Below are 19,432 nucleotides of genomic sequence, written 5' to 3'. Positions count from 1 at the left end.
CCATACTGCTTGTAATAATAATAATAATAATAATAATAATAATAATAATAATAATAATATATTATTTATACCCCGCCCATCTGGCCGGGTTCCCCCAGCCACTCTGGGCGGCTTCCAACAAAACACTAAAATACAGAAATCCATCAAACATTAAAAGCTTCCCTAAACAGGGCTGCCTTGAGATGCCTTCTAAAGGTCTGGTAATTGTTGTTCTCTTTGACCTCTAGTGGGAGGGCATTCCACAGGGTGGGTTCCACTACCGAGAAGGCTGGTGCTGCTGGTCCTTGTATTTTGAGTGCATGAATGTATGTGGGAATGTATGAGTCCATGCGGGAAATGAGAGACACTGACTTGGTCGGAGATGGTTGCACAAGTCAAAGCCATCACAAACTGAGCTCCCCACCTTTACCAGTAACCTTACCATTCCACCAGACTGCCTCAGTGGGACAGGTAGGAAACAGGGCTCATTTCATCAGCCTTGCTGGAAAAGCAGCTTTATCAGTCACCTCCTACTCCTGAATTGTGCCAGATGCTCATTAAAAGAACTGTTTACGGATTGGTGCCTGAGTTTGATTTGCCCCCTTTCTTCCTTCCCTGCCCCTTTCCCCTTGTGAGTCTTTTCTCTCTCTGACTGAAAGCCCACAGACAGGGACTGTCATGTTTCAATTGATTGAATGTAAGCCTTTTGGGTGACAAGTGAGGTACAAATGCTCCAAACCATGGGTAGGCAAACTAAGGCCCGGGGGCCAGATCTGGCCCAATCACCTTCTAAATCCGGCCGGTGAATGTTCCAGGAATCAGCGTGTTTTTATATGAGTAGAATGTGTGCTTTTATTTAAAATGCATCTCTGGGTTATTTGTGGGGCATAGGAATTCATTCATTATTATTATTTTCAAAATATAGTCTGGCCCCCCACAAGGACTGAGGGATGGTGGACTGGCCCCCTGCTGAAAAAGTTTGCTGACCTCTGCAAACTAAACTAACTACAAACTAAATGTCTCTCTGTCCACTGTCTCCACACTAGGCGTAATGCTACCGGTATTTGTCGTGCCACCTGCTTGAAAACAAACTGCATAGCCCTAAACTCAGAATTCAGGCCAGACTTAGTCTGACACAAATCAAGAGTTGCCGTATGACTCACTTAAGCCTCATTGATCTCAACAGATCTGCACTAAGCACGACTAAATCCAGAACTGGCCCATCATCATTGTTAATCATCTGAATCAGTGCTTACAAGTCCCTCTAATAAATACACAGCCTTCCTTGGGGACAGCCCAAGGCAATTTGGCACCGGAGGCGAACTGCAAAATGGCACATCCCCCACCGCGGAAGAAGGGGCAAGTGAAGATCTACATCAGGAACAATAGGGGGGAAATAAATATCTACATTGCAACGAGTGTGTGAGACCAGCAGCACCTCCTATTTACCAGGAGGTTGCTGTAGAGATGGCATTGTGGGCTCTGCTTGGGGGGGAGTGGCAGTGGTGGCGACGGCGGCGGCACTCCTTGGAGACCAGATCTTTTGCCCCTGTGGATCCTGCCACCCGAGGCAGTTGCCTCATGGGTGAGCCGGTCCTGGCCTTCCTTGATTTTCAGCTAGCTGCACCCTGAAGTGGCCCATCCCAGAGTCATCGCCTCTGTGAGAATTAGGCCACTGCCTCCATTGTGCAGTCCCAATGGCGCAGCTGCCAAAATCCAAGTGCAGATTGGTGTAGCCACACGCAAATGTGCTCCAAGCGACCTCTGCTCTCCTTTGTTACCAATATTGCTTACTGACATGAAAATCTTCTACGCAACCAGAAAGCTTCGGCGTATCTGGGTGACACTGTCATCTCTAATTAACATCAATCAGATTCCCAGCCTTTTCCCTTATTAGTCTCGAGCTGCATGGGGCATCTTCAGTGCACATGTCAGTCATCACTGATCAACATACAAGATCTCTCCTTATAACCCACACCCCTCATTTCCCTTAGGATGCTTCTTAGAGGGGAAAGACAGGATATAGCATTGGTGGCAGTCATAAAACCGTGACGCAAATATTCATTCTTTTCCGGCGGAGAGAGCTGGTGATCTTGCAGAGACCTTTGTCTCACTGTGAACCGGTGCGGCATGATGGCGTGTAGACACAATTTTTTTCCCAGTGCCCTCCCTGCCGTTGTGAAGCACTCTGGTACTCTGGGGACTTGCAGGCAAAGAACCAGGCTGGATGATGACAAGAACGCAGGTGGCATAAATCTCACTCTTGAGGCTGATCGAACACTGGCTAGAGCGCATAATTGCGTCTACCATGTGGCAGCAAAGGCAGCATACTTTATTGCTTCTCTTGCACACTCAAGTACCCATCTAGGGTAACTCTTCAGGGTGGTTCAGAGCTTACTGTTCCTGTAGGACACACTACTGGACCCCTCGAAGTCCTGTTGCGACATGTTCGCATAGCACTTTGTAGATAAAGCTGCCCATTTTCAAAACAGCCTTGGTGCTGTGTATGACTATGGCAGCTCCTAGCAAGGCAGCCACAATAGCTTTAGCTTGTTTTGTGTGATCAGTTTCAGCAGATGCAGACCAAAGCCACGGGCAAGGTGTCTGCAGTAATGTTCAAACTGCTTGTCCTCTCAATCCCTGTCCCACATGGCTATTTAAATCTATTTACCAGGGGGTGAACAGGAGGGTCCAGGGTGTGGTTAATGTGTCTATACACAAAGTTCCTGCTGTCTTTAAAGAGGCATTGGACAGCCACCCCTAAAGGCGGCCACCGAGGACCCAGTGGTTTGTGACAGCTACCAACCATTCATAAATAACCTGCTCTGGGGAAAGGTGACCACAGGAGACAAAGTGACAGAGGACACGTTGACTTAATTGAATTGAAATACTTTATTGTCACTTGTACAACTTGTATACAGTGAGATTACACTTAAGACACTGATCTTTGACTAGTGGGCCAAGACCTAGTCACAGATTGATTTAAGGTGGGTCACAACAGCAACACTATCACTATACAAAATAATAATACATTTAATTTAATTTAATTTAATTTAATTTACCAACCAACCAACCACCCTATATAGGTCTCAGGGCAGTTCAAAGAACAAAATCAAAATTTAAAACCACAAAATATATAATGAAAATAAAAACAACCCAATAACGCCCCCCCCAAAAAACATTTAAAAAAGGCACAGCATGTCAATCAAATCAACCAAAGGCATGGTTAAAAAGGAATGTTTTGCCTGGTGCCTAAAGGTGTGTAATGAATATTAAGATATCAGTCCCCCAGATGCATGCTTTGCATTAAAGCTGAGTTTGAAGGCTGCTGACTTAAGGGAATCCCTCGCTGGATTACATCAAAAGGAGTTCAAAGGGGCAAGCCCTTATTCTTTCCAATAGGTATTTCTAGAACCACTTACAACACAACAGTACTAAAATTAAAACATTCGTCTCATCCGTTTTGAAAGATCATTGGACAAGGATTGTGGGATAAGGCAGCTGCACCCTATGGAAAACAGGATAATCCATATATGCTCATGCTCTGCATGAGGGATAGCCAAAGTGGTGCCTTTCATTTGCTGCTGGACTACAACTCCCATCACGCCTTCCCATTGGCCATTCTGGCTGGGGCTGATGGGAGTTGCAGTTCAGTATCTGGCAGGTACCACATTGGCAAGCCCTGCCCTGCCCTCTTCTCCTGCAGCCCAACAGGTTGCAACTTCTGCTTTTCAGCTGGGTTTGCTCCCTGTACAAAAAAACTAGATGGTAGGTGCCTACGAAAGTGACTCAGACAATGAAAGCGGTGGGAGGGAGCTCTTTAATTTACAGACACAACACTACTTCTATTACTGTGTGAGCCATGCCAGGTGATTCGGTACACACTATACTGAAAAGCTGAGAACTTCCACAGTTTTGGTTAGTGAAGATCTTTCAGAAACATTAGTCTCATTGACCCACAGTTTTATCCCAATAAGAATAAACCTGCAGAAGCTTGGTTCCTGGGATGTATATGGATTCATAAAAAGCCGGCTTCCATCCCACCCTCAGTATAGAGATAGGCCAATTTGGTTTGTAAACCACAATCAAACATACACTAAGCCAGATTTCTCCGTTGTCACCTACAAACTGCTGGGATGAACAATTCTCATTTTAATACACTGAAGAGTTCTTACACCCAATTACACAGATGTTTTCAAACACTTTAGCCTCCATTAACCTGAGCCTCTTCTTTACCGTTTGTGATTTTGGCAGCAAATTAGCAAAACGCCTGCTTTTCTGCTTCGCGACACTTCATTTGCTATCTCTACAACAACACATTTATATACATATTTATTCTCTCACAGGAATAGGAAGTTCTGTGCTTTCCAGAAACCCTTGAGAATTTGTAAAGACGTTTTTCCTACCCTTAAAAACAATGGAAGAAACAGACTTACCATGTTGCCAGCTAGAACAGATTCGCTTAATGACACCCTGTGAGGATCCACAAAGGCGGCATGTGCTGAAACAATACTTGACCATCATCCCAGTAAATCAATGGAACATTATTAAAAGAAAGTAGAATATCATCTGTGGGGCATCATTGCCACCTGTGATACTAAGTTTTATACCAGGGGTCAGCAAACTTTTTCATCAGGGGGCCGGTCCACTGTCCCTCAGACCTTGTGGGGGGCCGGACTATATTTTGAAAAATATAAATACCCTGCAAGCCGGTTCCGCAGCTGCCTCCGGACCTGGAGGAATGCACTCTGCAAGCACTCAGGAGTGCATCTTGGCACCAGCTGCTCACCAGTGTTGTTGACGAGCAGCAGCTGCTCCATCGGCCTGTCCCCGCAGAGCTCCCAGGCGGCATGCACCAAGTACTGTGGCCCGTCTTCCGAGACCAGGTTGGTGGGCAGGCCATGCACGCAGAGTGCCGGGTAGGCAGCTCGCAGCTTGGCCTCCAGCTGCTCCAGTGCAGCCGCCGAGCGCACCACCACCAGCAGCAGCAGGCCGGGCACCAGGTGTGGGGCCAGCAGGAGCGCCAAGCTTGGCTGAAGCCCCACGACACGCCCATCACAATGCCCATGGCACAGCCCAGACCCACCGCTTGCCCCCCCCCTCCATCCATGGCCATGCTGGGTTTACCTTAGCGTGCAGGCGGTGAGGCTTCGGATTGGCTGCAGGAACTTCCTGCAGCCAATCTGAAGCTGCGCCAGCGTTGCCACCCACCCAGAAGCTGTGCCAGCATCGCAGAAGTCAGTACCCATGCGGCAAGGCATCCACAGCGAGTGGGGACTGATTGAGCGGGCAGCAGGGTCTGGATTTATGAGCCGGGGGGGGGCGCATCAGGCCATAATAATATAATAATAATAATTTATTATTTATACCCCGCCCATCTGGCAATAAATTCCATCTACACACAGTTTTTGCAAAGTATTCTATTTATTTTTTCTGTATAAAAATGACAAGCAAACCTGGAGGGAAACATGAAATATTAAACACTCCACATTTTACAAGTGTCAAATGATTTCAATAATAAGCCAAAAGCACATTGTGCAGGGAAAAATAAGAAATCTGTACGTCCATCTCAAAAATCTTAATGCTTCGAAACCAGAAGCCTTTTCAATATTCTGCATAACATGGTCAAGAATTCAAGGGGGGATCCTCTAAAACACAGATGGTTAATATTTAACTCTGTACATGAAATGGCATTTTCTGAAGTCTCTTCATCTTCCAAGACTTTGTGCAGAAAAATCCAGCTTGGCCAGAAGCAATCCAATTCCACACATCCAAGATGACAACTGTGCTGGCTCTCTTCCTCACTGGATCTCCCCCATATACAGCCTTTTGTCACTAGATGCAGAAAGTACTGGTGGGAAGAAATACAAACACATTGGAAGAAAATCTGAAGGATCAGTTTTGACCATCTTATTCCACCCCTCTTGTATTTCCAGTATCGCTTGATAACTAAATTGACTCTCACACGCATGCCTCAACGTGTATGCTCCAACCAGAATGGCCTAAGTTTTCTAAAATGCAGAGTTTGTGTCTTTCATCTCCTACTAAAGTTCAGGCAGCTACATTAATAATTGTAATGTGCTTTCTCTAACAGTAGCAATGCTATGACTTCCTCCGCAAAACAAAATGCTAGAAACTGCCAATACTAGAAAGTAGCCACAAGAGGGTGCAGCTTCTCAAGAATCTTTTTCATCAACGGAACAGAGCAGGGATGAGAAGTCTGTGGCCCTCCTTGCGTTGTTGAGCTCAAATTCCCATTGGCTCCAGTCGGCATGGACAACGGTCAAGAATAATTGGAGTTGCAGCCCAACAACATTTGAAGGGCCACACAGCACTATTATGGTTAAATTCTGAGGTCAAGCATGAAAAAGAAAAAGTAGATCTTTTCCAGCTTGATGTTTGCATGCTCCCATCTTAAAATTTATGTCACCCCGTAAAGGAGCTGAAAGTTCTCTGGAGAGGACAGATCCAACCCACTTGAATTCAACTAAATTTCCCCCAAGTATGTTATATTTATGTTGTTTGTGTTTTGTAGCATTACCAGTACTATACCAAGACAACCCAAAAGAACAGGGCAGGGAGGGAAAGAGTCTCTCTGTGCTGGCTAACAGATTCTCTTTATGATCATGAATTCACAGAAGTCATGTTCCTTAATTAAAAGCACCCACTTCCAGGCTTCCTGGCAATTCAAACAGAACTTACTAATTGGCTCCTCTGGATGAAAAGCCACTTCATTTATTGAACCAGCATGGCCTGGCAGCTTGTAGAGAATTCTTCTGGAGGTCGTATCCCACACATAAACAAACCTGTAATGAGAAAAAAACATGAGTAAGAGCCTCCCAATGGAATGAACTAAAAATAAAAGAGCAATTCTGTTTCACCCAGTTACTCAATATTTCAGAATCTCTTATAGCTATGAGTTGCTGTGTCTCTAGTAGAGACTACCCAGGAAGCCCTTTTGCTGTACCTGGATCTGATATCAACCTGTCATATTACTGTAGAAAGAAAACCTGTTGTCTGCATGACCTTAGTGTGACACCACCTGCTGCTGGTTTTAAGTTAGTAAAAGAAAACCTAGCTAATTGATAGATATCTTGAATTTGGAGATGTGATGCACCGAGTCTGAATGTAGCATTGCACGTTCAGGTGAACAGATGTATTCACTTAATGATCTACAGATTGGAAGACTGTTATTCATTTTGTGACTCATGAAGCAAAACTACTGCATAATTTGAAAAACCAGCTTGCTTGCTTTAGTGATATCATGGGATATACGGTATATTTCTGTAAAAAAACTAATATTGCATCACTGTCTGACTCAGTACTGTGGATAAAGTAACACTGCTTATTTCTAATATCTGAAGTCTATCTGTAGACAGTAAGCCTGTAACTTATTTTTAACTGGTGTGCATTCAGCTTCATTATTTCTTTAGTACTTAATCTTCCACAAAAACTATGTGCTGCTGCATTTGACAGCCTTGAATCTTAAGACTATAGGCAAACACGTCTTTTCATTTGCAACGTAAAGTTGCAATTTACAGTTCAGAAACGTTCACTAAAATGCAATGTCAAATCTTTCAGAAGTTCATTTCTGATCTGCTGCTTTAGCAAGCAATGCCCTGTGACTTACAAAAGCATCGCTGGACACAAGATGTTTTTCTGAGCATCTGAAAAATTCCAGTAATTTGCTTATAATGCTTTATGAACATCTGCTCCTCAGATCTTTGCACAATAAATATGATGCATTATATTTTCTATTACATTCTGGCAACGGACACAAAACGCTCATGATGTGGAATATTTTTGTTTCCGATCCAAGTATGCTGGAAGATATGGTTTGAGTGCACTCAAATGAGAATAGGTCTTCTCCAAAAGGGGCCAGCAATTTCAAACAGAATATAGGTACTTTGGAAGACAATAGTGGGCTTTTTAAGTGACAAGAAGTGAGGAATACTACTCTGTGAGTGACAAATGAACCAAACTTAAATGGCTCACTAAGGCAATGGCTGAGCAGTCCTGGGTAAGGACTTTGGCCACAATCCTATGCTCAGTTAGTTAGAAGCAAGTTACCCAGAGGGGGTTACTTCCAAGTAGCCATGCACTGGCTGCTATTTGACCTAGAAATACAGATGTCACAAGACTTGTTTGGTTTTGCAGCAGCAGATGAACACAGCTACTCCTTCAGAAACCTTATGTTGATATGCATGGGAGGCTCAAGACGCAAGATTTAACAAGCTGACTCTTCAGGGCTAATCCCAACACTCAGATTCCTTCTGTGACTTCAGCCAGTTAAGCTCTCAAAGCTATTGGGTATTAAAAACTGGTTAAATAGCTACTGCCTCAAAAATGTTTCACCGCCTTTCAGTTCTTTCAGCATTTCGACCTTTGCAGTATGGAGACTGGAGATGAGAGACTTACACTGCAGAAAGCCTGATAACCGAAACTTTCTAAAATTCAGCACCCCCAACTTTAAGAAGTTGCCATTCTGAACTGAATTATAACCTTTGTTATGGTCTGATTCATCAAACCCATGAAGTATTTTCCAATGTGCCTGCACTGTTCCCTCTCATCTTGCTTTGGTTATGTCAACTTTGATGCACAAGGCAACAGAACACAAAGTATTTAATGTGCTTGCTTAGTGCCATCAGTGAGGCTTCAAAGAAAAGTCCAGCTTTTAAGCATATCACAAAACAGGAAAAGAAATTTTGTAACACCCCATGAGACAGGAACTAATGCTCAAAATTCAAGGATTTTACTACAAATTCCATTATGATATGGGCTGAATATCAGTGATGCTGAAAGACCAGTTTTTCAGTAGTTATTACTTTCACCAGAAAACAAGACATGAGTCCTGTCCTGTTTGTAGCTGGAATTCATATCCTTTACTAAGTCGTAAGGGTACCCTCAGCAACATATTGTAAGCAACACAAAAGAGCAGCATACCCCTCTTACCATGATTACTACCTTCTGGAGACACCCCCCTTCTTTCCCCTTTACAAGATCACCAGATACATAAGACACTGCTCATCACCAATCCATCAACATGGACTGAAATAAGTTAACCAGGAGTTAATGTACTATATTTAGAAAGCTGTCTCACTTGCTCTGGCACCAACATTTGCACAGGAGGTGGGGAAGGAAAGCATGATCGCAAAGCAACTGGCTGGACCGAGCAGGCCAAGGTGTCCTTGAGTTAGGAAATGTCAATATTTACATCAAAAGAACATACACCACATATATTTCAAGGACTGCAGAGAGCACTGCTTGAACTGGGATGCTGCTCTCTTACGGGACTAGAGTGTTAAAGCCAAGTACTTTTCACCCCTTTCATGCCCCCCCCCAATTCATTATGACTAATAGAAGAGATTCTGCTATTAAGCTTCCTTTCCTAGAGATGAACAAGCCTCAGAAGAACAGTTTGGTTAGATATCTAGTTTACTTAGCCAATTAAAACTTATGTGTTGAGTAGGTCTCTAGAACTGTGTTTTCAAACTGATGAAGCAGAGAAGTTCCCTTCAAACATGCACACACTCCCAGTCAAATATCCACTAATTATTCTACATGGAACACACTGAGTGCAACCAGATACCTTCTAGGGTTTAGAATGTTGCTTTACGTGACTTTATGTTCTCACAACCTAGACCACAGTGTCATAGAGTTGGAAGGGACCACGAGGGTGAGCTAGTTCAACCCCCTGCAATGTAGGAATCTTTTGCCCAACAAGGGGCTTGAGCACACAACTCTGTGATTAAGAATCTCATGTTCTACTGACTGAGCTATCCCAGGCTAAAAGAACAGATTCCATTCCTTTCTAGTAGTAACGTGCTACTGCAACACATCTATAAGGCGATACCAGTCTGTTCCTGAGCACAATAGAGAGTGTGAGTGTTAAAGTCCCATGCAGCTTGGTACCTAGAGCACTCGTTTTCAGATGAAAATAGAGGGCTTTACCTGTCGGCAGATCCAGCAGCTATTTTACTTCCATCTGGTGACCAGGAGCATCGCAGGAGATTCTAAAGTACAAGAAAACTTAGTAGCACAAATCCAGGCATACCTTCATTTCCCTGATTCTTTTTGAAATAAAATCTCGCCAAGGCTTTAAGACCTTAACACCACTGCAGTAATAATAGCTTGCCTTTGGAAGCTTAGTCTGCAGATATACATTGTACTTTATTGCTAGAAATACGTTGTATCTTGTTATCTTATGTGAAATAGATTGTGAATGTCAAGATACTAAAATTTATAGGCCATTAGAGCTGCACTTGGGGGTTAAAAAAACCTTGTTGCAGTGGCTTTAATTGGGATTTCTTCTCACACATTAATCTTGAGCACAGACCTTGTTAAGAGGTTTGTGGCAATCTGAAATTTTAAAAGCCATTTACTTATGAATTAATTCTTAGCTGCCATCCATAAACAAGGAGCATTTCAGCCAGCACAGAACTCACCTTCTCAAAATTATGTACATTCCCTTGGAGGATCTTTACACATCTCTCTTTAGGGGCAAAGGGCCGAACATCCCAGATACGAACTAGAACAGAGCCCATACAAGCAGTTAAGAACCATAGTAACAAGTTGAGTATTATCCCACAATATTGCAGATTTGATGGTAAGTAAGCTGATAGGTTTAAAGACCTAAGAACTGATCTGCTCGATCTGACCAGAGAGCAATCTAGTTCAGTATTTTGTTTCCCACACTGGCTAAAGAGATGCCTCTGGGAAGGGCAAAAACAGGGAACAACAGGCACACAGCAGCTTGATGTTTTTGAACATGCAGGGTCCATATAGTCATTGGTAGTATTTACCCACCCCAAAATTTGTCTAAATTCTATTTAAAGCCATCTAAAGTCAGTGGCGGTTACCACATCCCAGGGCAGTGAATTCCATACTTTACTTATGCATCATGTGAATAAATATTTCTTTTGTCCAGAATTTACTGGCCATCACTTCCATTGGCGAAGCCCAAGTTCTAGCATGATGAGATCAAGAGAAGCTGCTCTCATTATACACTCCCATCTAAAAACTACAAAGGCTCAAAAATTCCAGCCATTTTTCACAGGGAAGGTGCCCCAACCACTCAATCATTTTGGGTTACTCCCCGCCCCCAACTTTCCCAGACCTGTAACAACCTTTTTGAGATGGTAACAACCACAACTGCAGACAGAATTCAGGTATAGCTAGAGCATGGTTTCAGCCACTGACAAGCAGCCTCTAGATGGTGACATGACTACAACTTCACACACACAAAATTCCCTTCGGCATCCTCAGCACATTAAAATCAAATAATTCAGAACAGATATTGTTAGTGTGACAGTGAAGCCTTCAATGTTGATTGACTGAACTGGTGTAGTGGCAGGGAACATTCAGTTGCACAGGGAACAGAGGGAACATTTTTGCAGTCTAGCTTATAGTGAGGGAAGGGGCGAAACTTCAATTTGGCCGAGACTGTCGTTTCACAGAGTCGGGCTGAGGTTGTTGTCCCAGGGTGTAGGGAAACTAAGGGTCAGCCAAGCCAGAGACAAGGAATCTGAAGGATGGAGCAAGAAAGGAGGACTTGAAGGAATGGCAGGTGGATTGAGGAAAAAAGCAGTAGAGATGGATCATCAAAGAATTTGTTAATCAGAGAAATCACTGTGGTGCTTAATGGAGGCGTGCGGAACCTCCAGGGGTTTAAACTCTCACAAATTCTGACCACTGACCATGCTGACAGCATCTGGAGGGCTGCAGGTTCTCCAATCCCAAGTTAAGATCAGGAAAACAGTATGCTATGATGAATGCAGGAGGGAGACAAAAGTCCTACAGAAGCTTGTCCAGAGATGACAGTTAAAGGAAGTCAGTGTCAAGCCTGTATTTTGCCAAGAGAATCTGCAAACTGTGGCTTCTTCTATCATTGTAGCAGTGTGCCCTGGCAGCCCTAATAGAACAAAAAGCAGGCTTCTGGCAAAAATAAATCGCATCACACTTCACTTACAGTTTTGGCAACTACCCAAAGTCTTGGTGCATTTTAGGAGACATTTCCAAGTTCTGACATACTGGCCGCAAACTAGCAAAGACTAGGAGTAGTATGTTTGGTTAAATGTTCCTTAATGCTATTTTCCAACAGAAACAGTTACCTGTATTGTCCATGGCATTGGAAAGCAAGTAAGAGCCTTCTGAACTCAGACTGAGACCTGTGACAGAATCAGCATGTCCCCTCATTGTGTAAGTTAGCTTGTTCTGACGAAGGTCCCATACCTTTAAGGATATATAAGCAGATATATGGTGTGTCACATACACACACAGAGAGAGGGGGGGTCTTTAAAGCAGTTTGCTCTATACAGTATAGGGCTGTTGAAGCTTTCAAGTGAAGTTGAGAAATGAGGAGCAGAGCCCAAACAAATGCATGGAGATTTATTTATTTGTGATATACTGGTAGTCTCTTAGACTTCCAGTGTCCTAGCAAGACAAATAACCTATGCCAGCTCTTGAAAGACGGGAATCCCAACATCTGTTGACCAATTGCCCTTTTAAAGTGAAGGGACAGCCCAAAACAAATAATTCATTGGCTTCCTGTTTCTGATACAAGGCCTTTCAGGTCTCACTGTGTGCCATCTTCCTCGCACAGGGAGAGCTGGCACTGCCTACTTGTCTTCACCGCAGAACCTTATTTCCATCACCCCCAGAAAACTAGAAGCTACCACTGTCATTCTGTTTCTTCCTTGCTCCTTCTGGAGGTGGCTAAGTGTTCTAAGGAGAGAGGAAAAGGGTCTGCGGCAATGCAAAACTTAAAACCTGTTTGAAACTAGTTTATTTTTCAAGTGCAGATATGCCCTTTGTCCAAGTTACAAATATGGAATCTAAGGAAGGTTCAGTTCAACAAACAGCTTACCTTGATATCATTGTCTATGCCTCCAGATATTATCTGATCACTAGTATCATTGAAGGTCACTGCTAACACCTGATAGGTATTTTGAAATGTTTGAACAGCAGCTTTTTTTCTGATGTCCCATAACTGGAAGCGAAAGCAAACAAAATAGACATTCATAACCCACCCTTCACCACAGGGTCCAGAAATAGCTCAATACAACTAAGCCATGAAAGGTCTCGTAATCCTGAAGGCCTGTGCACAAAAGGTGCACCCTGATTCAACATTAAAAAGTACTTACTGACAAAGGCAGCTGTCCCTGGGAGGGGATGGCATTCAACAAACTGGGAATCAACACAGAAAAGGCTCTCTCACACACTGCTGCCCCATGAACATGGTATCAGAACTGCGAGCAGGGCCTCCTCTGCAGATCTTTAAAAAATGTCTACATGGGAGGAGGTGGTCCTTCATATATTTGGGAGCCAAGTCTTTCAGGGCTTTGTAAATGGCAGAACCTAGAATTGGGCTCAGAAGCACAATGGCAACTGTACAGCTATTTAAGAACTTGTGTCCTGTCAATCATGTCCACCAGCACCTTGGTCTGTGTGCCAGTTGGAGCTTCTGAACAGTTTCCAAGAGAAGACCCACATAAAGCACATTGTAATAGTCCAGACTTGAGGTTTCCAAAGCATAAAAAGTTAAAGGGACCCCTGACCATTAGGTCCAGTCGTGACTGACTCTGGGGTTGCGGCGCTCATCTCGCGTTATTGGCCGAGGGAGCCAGCGTACAGCTTCCAGGTCATGCTGTTTACCTTCCCGCTGTAGCGGTACCTCTTTATCTACTTGCACTTTCACGTGCTTTCGAACTGGGACTGAGCAACGGGAGCTCACCCCATCACAGGGATTCGAACTGCAGACCTTCTGATCAGCAACCCCTAGGCTCTGTGGTTTAACCCACAGCGCCACCCGCATAGATTGGTGCAATTAAGTTATCATGCTCACATTAAGAAGGAATATCTTCAGAATGAAAAGTCTACAAGTGTAGGTTTGCACAGAAGCTGGAACCAGGTTCACATTTGACATGTTTATATTGGTATCCAAAAAGAATGTACCTCTTTAACAGAACTTTTTACTCACCAAGCAGCACCTAAAAAGACAACTGCTTATTGATCGCATAAACCCACACTCAGTATTGACTATTTACATTGCAAGATGACAATTATCCATACTAACCTTTACTGTCCCATCATCACTGCCTGTACAGACCAGCTGAGGTCCACGTCTTGCTGGGTAACAGGAGTTCACAAATGATGTGTGACCTTTGAGTCTTTTCACCCTCTCTCCTGTCTCACTATCCCACACTGCTACAGTTTTATCGGTGGAGGCAGAGAATAGCATGCTAGGAGAAAATGCAATGCTGATGAAGTCCTTAAAAGCGGCATTTCACATGTATTAAAAGGTATTCAACATTTAAAGAAAAATGGCCCTTAGGTAGAAGACAGTTAGAAGTGACCGCAAAAAGCAAAAGACACCTACTACTAGCTGTCAAGCATTTTGCCCAGAATGCCAGTCTTCTGATAGAGGGGGAAAGGGAAGGCAAACATACTCTTTTGGCTTCTGAAACGTTTGGCTTCCGAGACGCTTGAAAACCGAGGTTCCACTATATACAACTACCGCAGAATCTTTATTTAATTGAAACATTTTTACTGCTGCTGTTTACCTAAAAATGCTCTCAGAGCTGCTTACAAAAACAAATCAGTAACTGTAAAAATAGCTGGTGTGTAAGTTACAAAATCTTGTACAAATCCCTAGGTGTAAGTGAATTGCCATTGTGAATAACCTTGTTCTGCCAGGCAGCCATGCACCACTCCAGTCTCTAAAGGCTTTTACTGGCATGTAGCTCCAGGATCTGTTTGGCAGAAATCAGGAAAAGCAGCAGGGAATAGTGGAATGGACTGAATGGCTACAATGTGACAGTGACGACCTGCCTGCATTCCTATCCAATTTTTCTCCCTCAAATCATAGGGTTGTATTCAGTGCCTGTCCTACTCACAGTAGACCCACCGAAGTTAATACACATGACTAAATAATGTTCATTAATTTCAATGAACCTCCTCCAAATAGAACTTAGCTGGTTATAACCCACAGGAAGTTCATTTCTTGCACATGCTCTCAGAATTTGTTCTGCAATATTTTGACATATTAAAAAGAAAATCACCAAGAGACTAGAATCACCAACAAGCAGCAAAAAAACCCCAAGCTTCAGTAATATACTGCAAATGACAAAAAGTCATTGCTAATCAATTAAATAGCAAATAAAAATATCCACAACAAGAATTATATATGTACTAACCTGCCATCAGTATTATAATGTAGTTCCATAACTGCTCCACTATGTCCTTTCAGAGTGGCATAATTATCACAGTCCCCATACACGTTCCATAACACTAGAATCAATGCAAGATCAAGATTAAATACTGAAGTCATGTTGGCATTTCCAGTGATAAATCCTCTTAATGAATCAGATACACTTTTCAGATCTAATGCTTTTTAAGCAGAAATCAAAGCCTTCAAGTAGGTATAACTTACAGAAACAGATGGTGGTTGTTTTAAAGAAAAGAGTATCAAGTTTACCTGGGGAAAACTCTTCTATACCTAACAAAGGCAGCGAGAGAAAATATTCACAATCGCTTCAAAGAAACTGAATTGCAGTATGTAAGCACACCAAAATGTCTGTGGCTCATCATGAATGCAAGATCAGATCATAGCTGCCAAGTTCTCCCCTTTTTTAAGGGAAATTCCATTATGCTGAATAGGCTTCCTCGTGAGAAAAGGGAAAACTTGGCAGCTATGGATCAGGTTCATTTCAATTTAAAATGTTGATCTTCACACTATGTGTGCACTTTTGAGTTCACAAGAAAAACTTACTAGATACTAGCATGTTAGTACAATGTGGCCTATGTGTTTTAAAGAAGGCTACCATCCTACTGAGTAACAGATGAAAAGAACAGATGCTCTCATATGGCTTAATGTTGCATCCTATGTGAACATCAGGTTTGTTTCACTTCCCAGGATTTCTGGTTCAAATTAACTAAGGTAGGGATTGTGATTGTTGCTCCCACTAGGAAAAACAAACTAGGGGCTGATTGAGCAACCAGGGCAAACCATTGTTTATCATAACATGCAAACTAGGTCAGGTATTCTTAATATTAATTTAAACTAGGGTTGCAACCTGTAACTTGACTATGGACCTTTCATTAAAGCATCTATAATTAATTACTTTTCCTTATAAAACTACAGCTGGCTTTTCTAGCGGATAATATCTCTTGAGATTCCCACTGTGGCGACTTCTACTCAGCCAGAGTCATCAACCTTTATGACCTGTGGGCACCCAAGAAACTGTCATTGGCACCATGCACAGCAGACAACCATACACATACGTGTGTCGTCACTCTCCCCCCCATCCCCACAGCCACCAATTAGCCTTTAAAATGCCCTAGTTAGTGAAGGGTGTGTAGACTTCTTGGCAAGTCTAGCTGGGAGGCAAGAGTTAACCTTCCATCCCCAGCTGCAATCTCCAGGAAGATTCCCCACCACTATTATTATTATTATTAATTAAATTTGTATACTGCCCTTCATTCATAGATCTCAAGACGGTTCACAGCATAAAAACACAAGATAAAAACACAAAATACATAATAAAAACCAAACAGTAACTCCCCCCCTCCCCCCATGCTTGGGGGTCACATAACTAGCTAGCATGCTGGAGTCTTATTCGTTATCAGAATTAACCAGACAAATTGCTCCACCAACTAAGAACGGTCATACACCACCACTATCATGAAGCCAATTGAAAGCTTTTTCTAAAACCTATTTATCAAGGAGCAATTTGGAGGAAGGGTGTCACAGCTGGGGGAGAAGGATTGACCCTGACCGACCCCAAATACAGTGGTACCTCAACAACTGAACGACTCAACTTCCGAAGGTTTCAACTTCCGAAGTCGACAACCCCGGAAGTATTCTTGCCGTGCGCGCGGTCTGCGCCTGAAGAATCACGCTTCGCGCAGAACGGGCGCTTCAAGAACCGAAGACATCGACTTACGAAGACGGCTGCAGAACGGATCATCTTCGTAAGTCGAGGTACCACTGTATCACTTCTCCCCAATTGCAATTAGGCATGGGTAAGACTATTGGCTACAATAGGAGGCTTCCTTCAAGGCAAATGCGAGAGGGAAGTGTGGGACTCCACTGCACTCACAAGCACCATGCTGGTGACCCATCACACACACCATTAAAACTTTGGTATTAGTCATACATAAGTTTACTTTTAAGTAATTAAATCAGCATACTTTGGTTGATTTACTGTTATGTGTGCTTGGTTAATTTAATATGTTGTGTGCTTTTTTAAAAAAAGCAACTAACTCAATTAATTTTAAGCAAACAAATTGTATTTAGAAGTTCATAACGTAGACTTACATATCAACCTGTCGAATCCAGCTGATGCTAAGGTGGCTCCATTAGGATGAAACTTACAACAGTAAACTTCTCCTTCATGCCCTGAAAGCAACATTATAGGTGCCTGGAGAGAGGAACATCTTGGGGGGCCCTGAAATATGAAAAAATGCAGAATACCCAACAAGCTATAAGAGAGTCTGCATATGAATGCAGAAAAGAAGACTATTACTCATAAACCAGTGATGAGGAACCTGTAGCACCCAAGATGTTGGACCCCAACAGCCTCAGCAAACATGGCCAATGATCAAGGATGATAAGAATTATAGTCTGACGGCATCTGGAAGGCAACTGGCTCTTCATCCCTGATCTAATGTCTTGTGGCAAAGGTAAGCACTTCCACCAGCCCGAAAACATGACAATCTAACCATGAAGATTAATTCTAAAAGCTGTAACACAAACCACTTACAGCTTCAACACGTGCATTAAAATACCCTAACCTTGTTCCATTCAGATGTTTTAGACTATAGCACTCTTCAATGCTAACCACTGAGCATGCTATGGTAGTTGGGGCTGATGGGAATTGCAGTGTAACATCTGGAGGGCCTTGCAACTGGCAATTGGCTACCACTGAGAAAATAACTTATAAATTACGAAAAGAACAGAAAAACTGAAAAAAAATTAAGTAACATGGTGGTCATTTATTCAATATATAAATAAAACTGTCCTTAAAGATAAAGTCATCTTTGAAGACATGTCTATCCTGAACAGTATGGTTTGCACTATATTCTTCTCTGGAATGACTCTGTGATGGATAAAACAAATTTTGTGTTGGGACATTATAGGCTGGCCATTTGGATATCTTGTATTGAGTAATAATAATAATTTATGATAATGTACAACCTGACACCTGTTATGGTGGTAGGGATGTTATATATTTGTTAGAATGTCCAAAACACCAATAAAAATATTTAATAAAAAAATACCAGGAGTGTGTTGGGGAAGGCTGGTCTAACTGATCACCCAGGTGAAATAAAAAAATCAGTAACTAATGCAAACTAATTATAGTCACTGGGTGCTCAATGGTCATTCTTGCAGCCATGTGTGCTATTAAAATACTGAACTAGAGGAACCCGTGGTCAGACTCTGACTCAGCATAAGGCAGTTTTCTATGTCTTACTCTAAACACTAAGCACAGCTACAGAACCACAACGATGGCAATGAAAAGCTATATTCACCATTCAAAACGATGTAGGTATGTGTAACAGAATGGACCTTTCCCTTTAACAGCTACCTCAACTGCTTTTCTCTTCCTCTTTTCACAATGCTAGCCCCTCAAGACCCTCCCCCATTAGTTCACTCTTTCTATATACTGTACAGTACTGTATATGAAAAACAGTGTTTCTGAGACTAGTGCGGTGCAGCAGTTGGTATGTTGGACTGTAACAGCCTTTTCAGTGTTGGGACTATAACACTGCCAGACGTTGTTGGACCACAGCTACCATTATTCCGGGACCACTGGTCCCTCTAGCCAGGGATTATGGGAGTTGTAGTCCAACCACACCTGGCGACCCGAGGTTGAGCAATCTATTCTGGGACTAACACCATGTGCACCTGGACTACTTCTGGGTGGCGTAGTGGTTAGAGTGCTGAAAGAAAAAAACGCAATATAAACGCAATAAATAAACAAACGGGCAGGGAATCGCGAGGCCGTCCAGAAGTCGCACATTATCTCCCGTCATCCCTAACCGTGGGCTACGCTGGGGCAAGGGCTGCTGGGAGTTGTAGTCCCACTACATTTAAGCAGCCTCGGGTTCCCCGCCGCCGAGTCTAAAGCCTCAGTCGCTATAATGGCGAGGTAATAATGCATATTAAAAGAGAAGGGGACTCACCGCCTGCAACAAGGCGCCCGGGGGCGGCTGCCCAGCGCCAGGCCCCGACCCCAAGATAAGCTCGTGGCGGGGCTTCTTAGCCCCGGACGCCGCCGCTACCAGAGCCATATCCGGCCCGGGCGCTTTCCGTTTCTGCGGGTCGATCATCGTGCCCCCCGACTTCGTCGAATATGGTCTCGATTCTCCTCAAGGCCTCAAGGGCGCGTCAAACTGAGGGGAAACCGACGCCTCCCCGTTCCGATTGGTGGCTCCGTACAAAAAGCCCCGC

General features: G+C 43.2%; 1 protein-coding gene across 1 annotated transcript; it reads right to left on the bottom strand.

The window, feature by feature from the left end:
- Nucleotides 1-5,364: 5,364 nt before the first annotated feature.
- SNRNP40 (small nuclear ribonucleoprotein U5 subunit 40) lies at nucleotides 5,365-19,399 on the bottom strand. Its single transcript, XM_060275726.1, has 10 exons — nucleotides 19,165-19,399; nucleotides 17,297-17,426; nucleotides 15,174-15,267; nucleotides 14,054-14,219; nucleotides 12,845-12,967; nucleotides 12,090-12,210; nucleotides 10,425-10,507; nucleotides 9,931-9,992; nucleotides 6,682-6,785; nucleotides 5,365-5,830 (listed from the first exon to the last, which is right to left on the bottom strand). The coding sequence occupies exons 1-10, from the start codon at nucleotides 19,309-19,311 to the stop codon at nucleotides 5,781-5,783; spliced, it is 1,080 nt and encodes a 359-aa protein (XP_060131709.1). The 5' UTR covers nucleotides 19,312-19,399; the 3' UTR covers nucleotides 5,365-5,780.
- Nucleotides 19,400-19,432: the final 33 nt, after the last annotated feature.

This window comes from Zootoca vivipara, chromosome 6 (assembly GCF_963506605.1).
Source record: "Zootoca vivipara chromosome 6, rZooViv1.1, whole genome shotgun sequence".
NCBI lineage: Eukaryota > Metazoa > Chordata > Lepidosauria > Squamata > Lacertidae > Zootoca > Zootoca vivipara.
The sequence above is the reverse complement of the archived record's forward strand: the minus strand, read 5'-3'. Positions and strand labels throughout refer to the sequence as shown.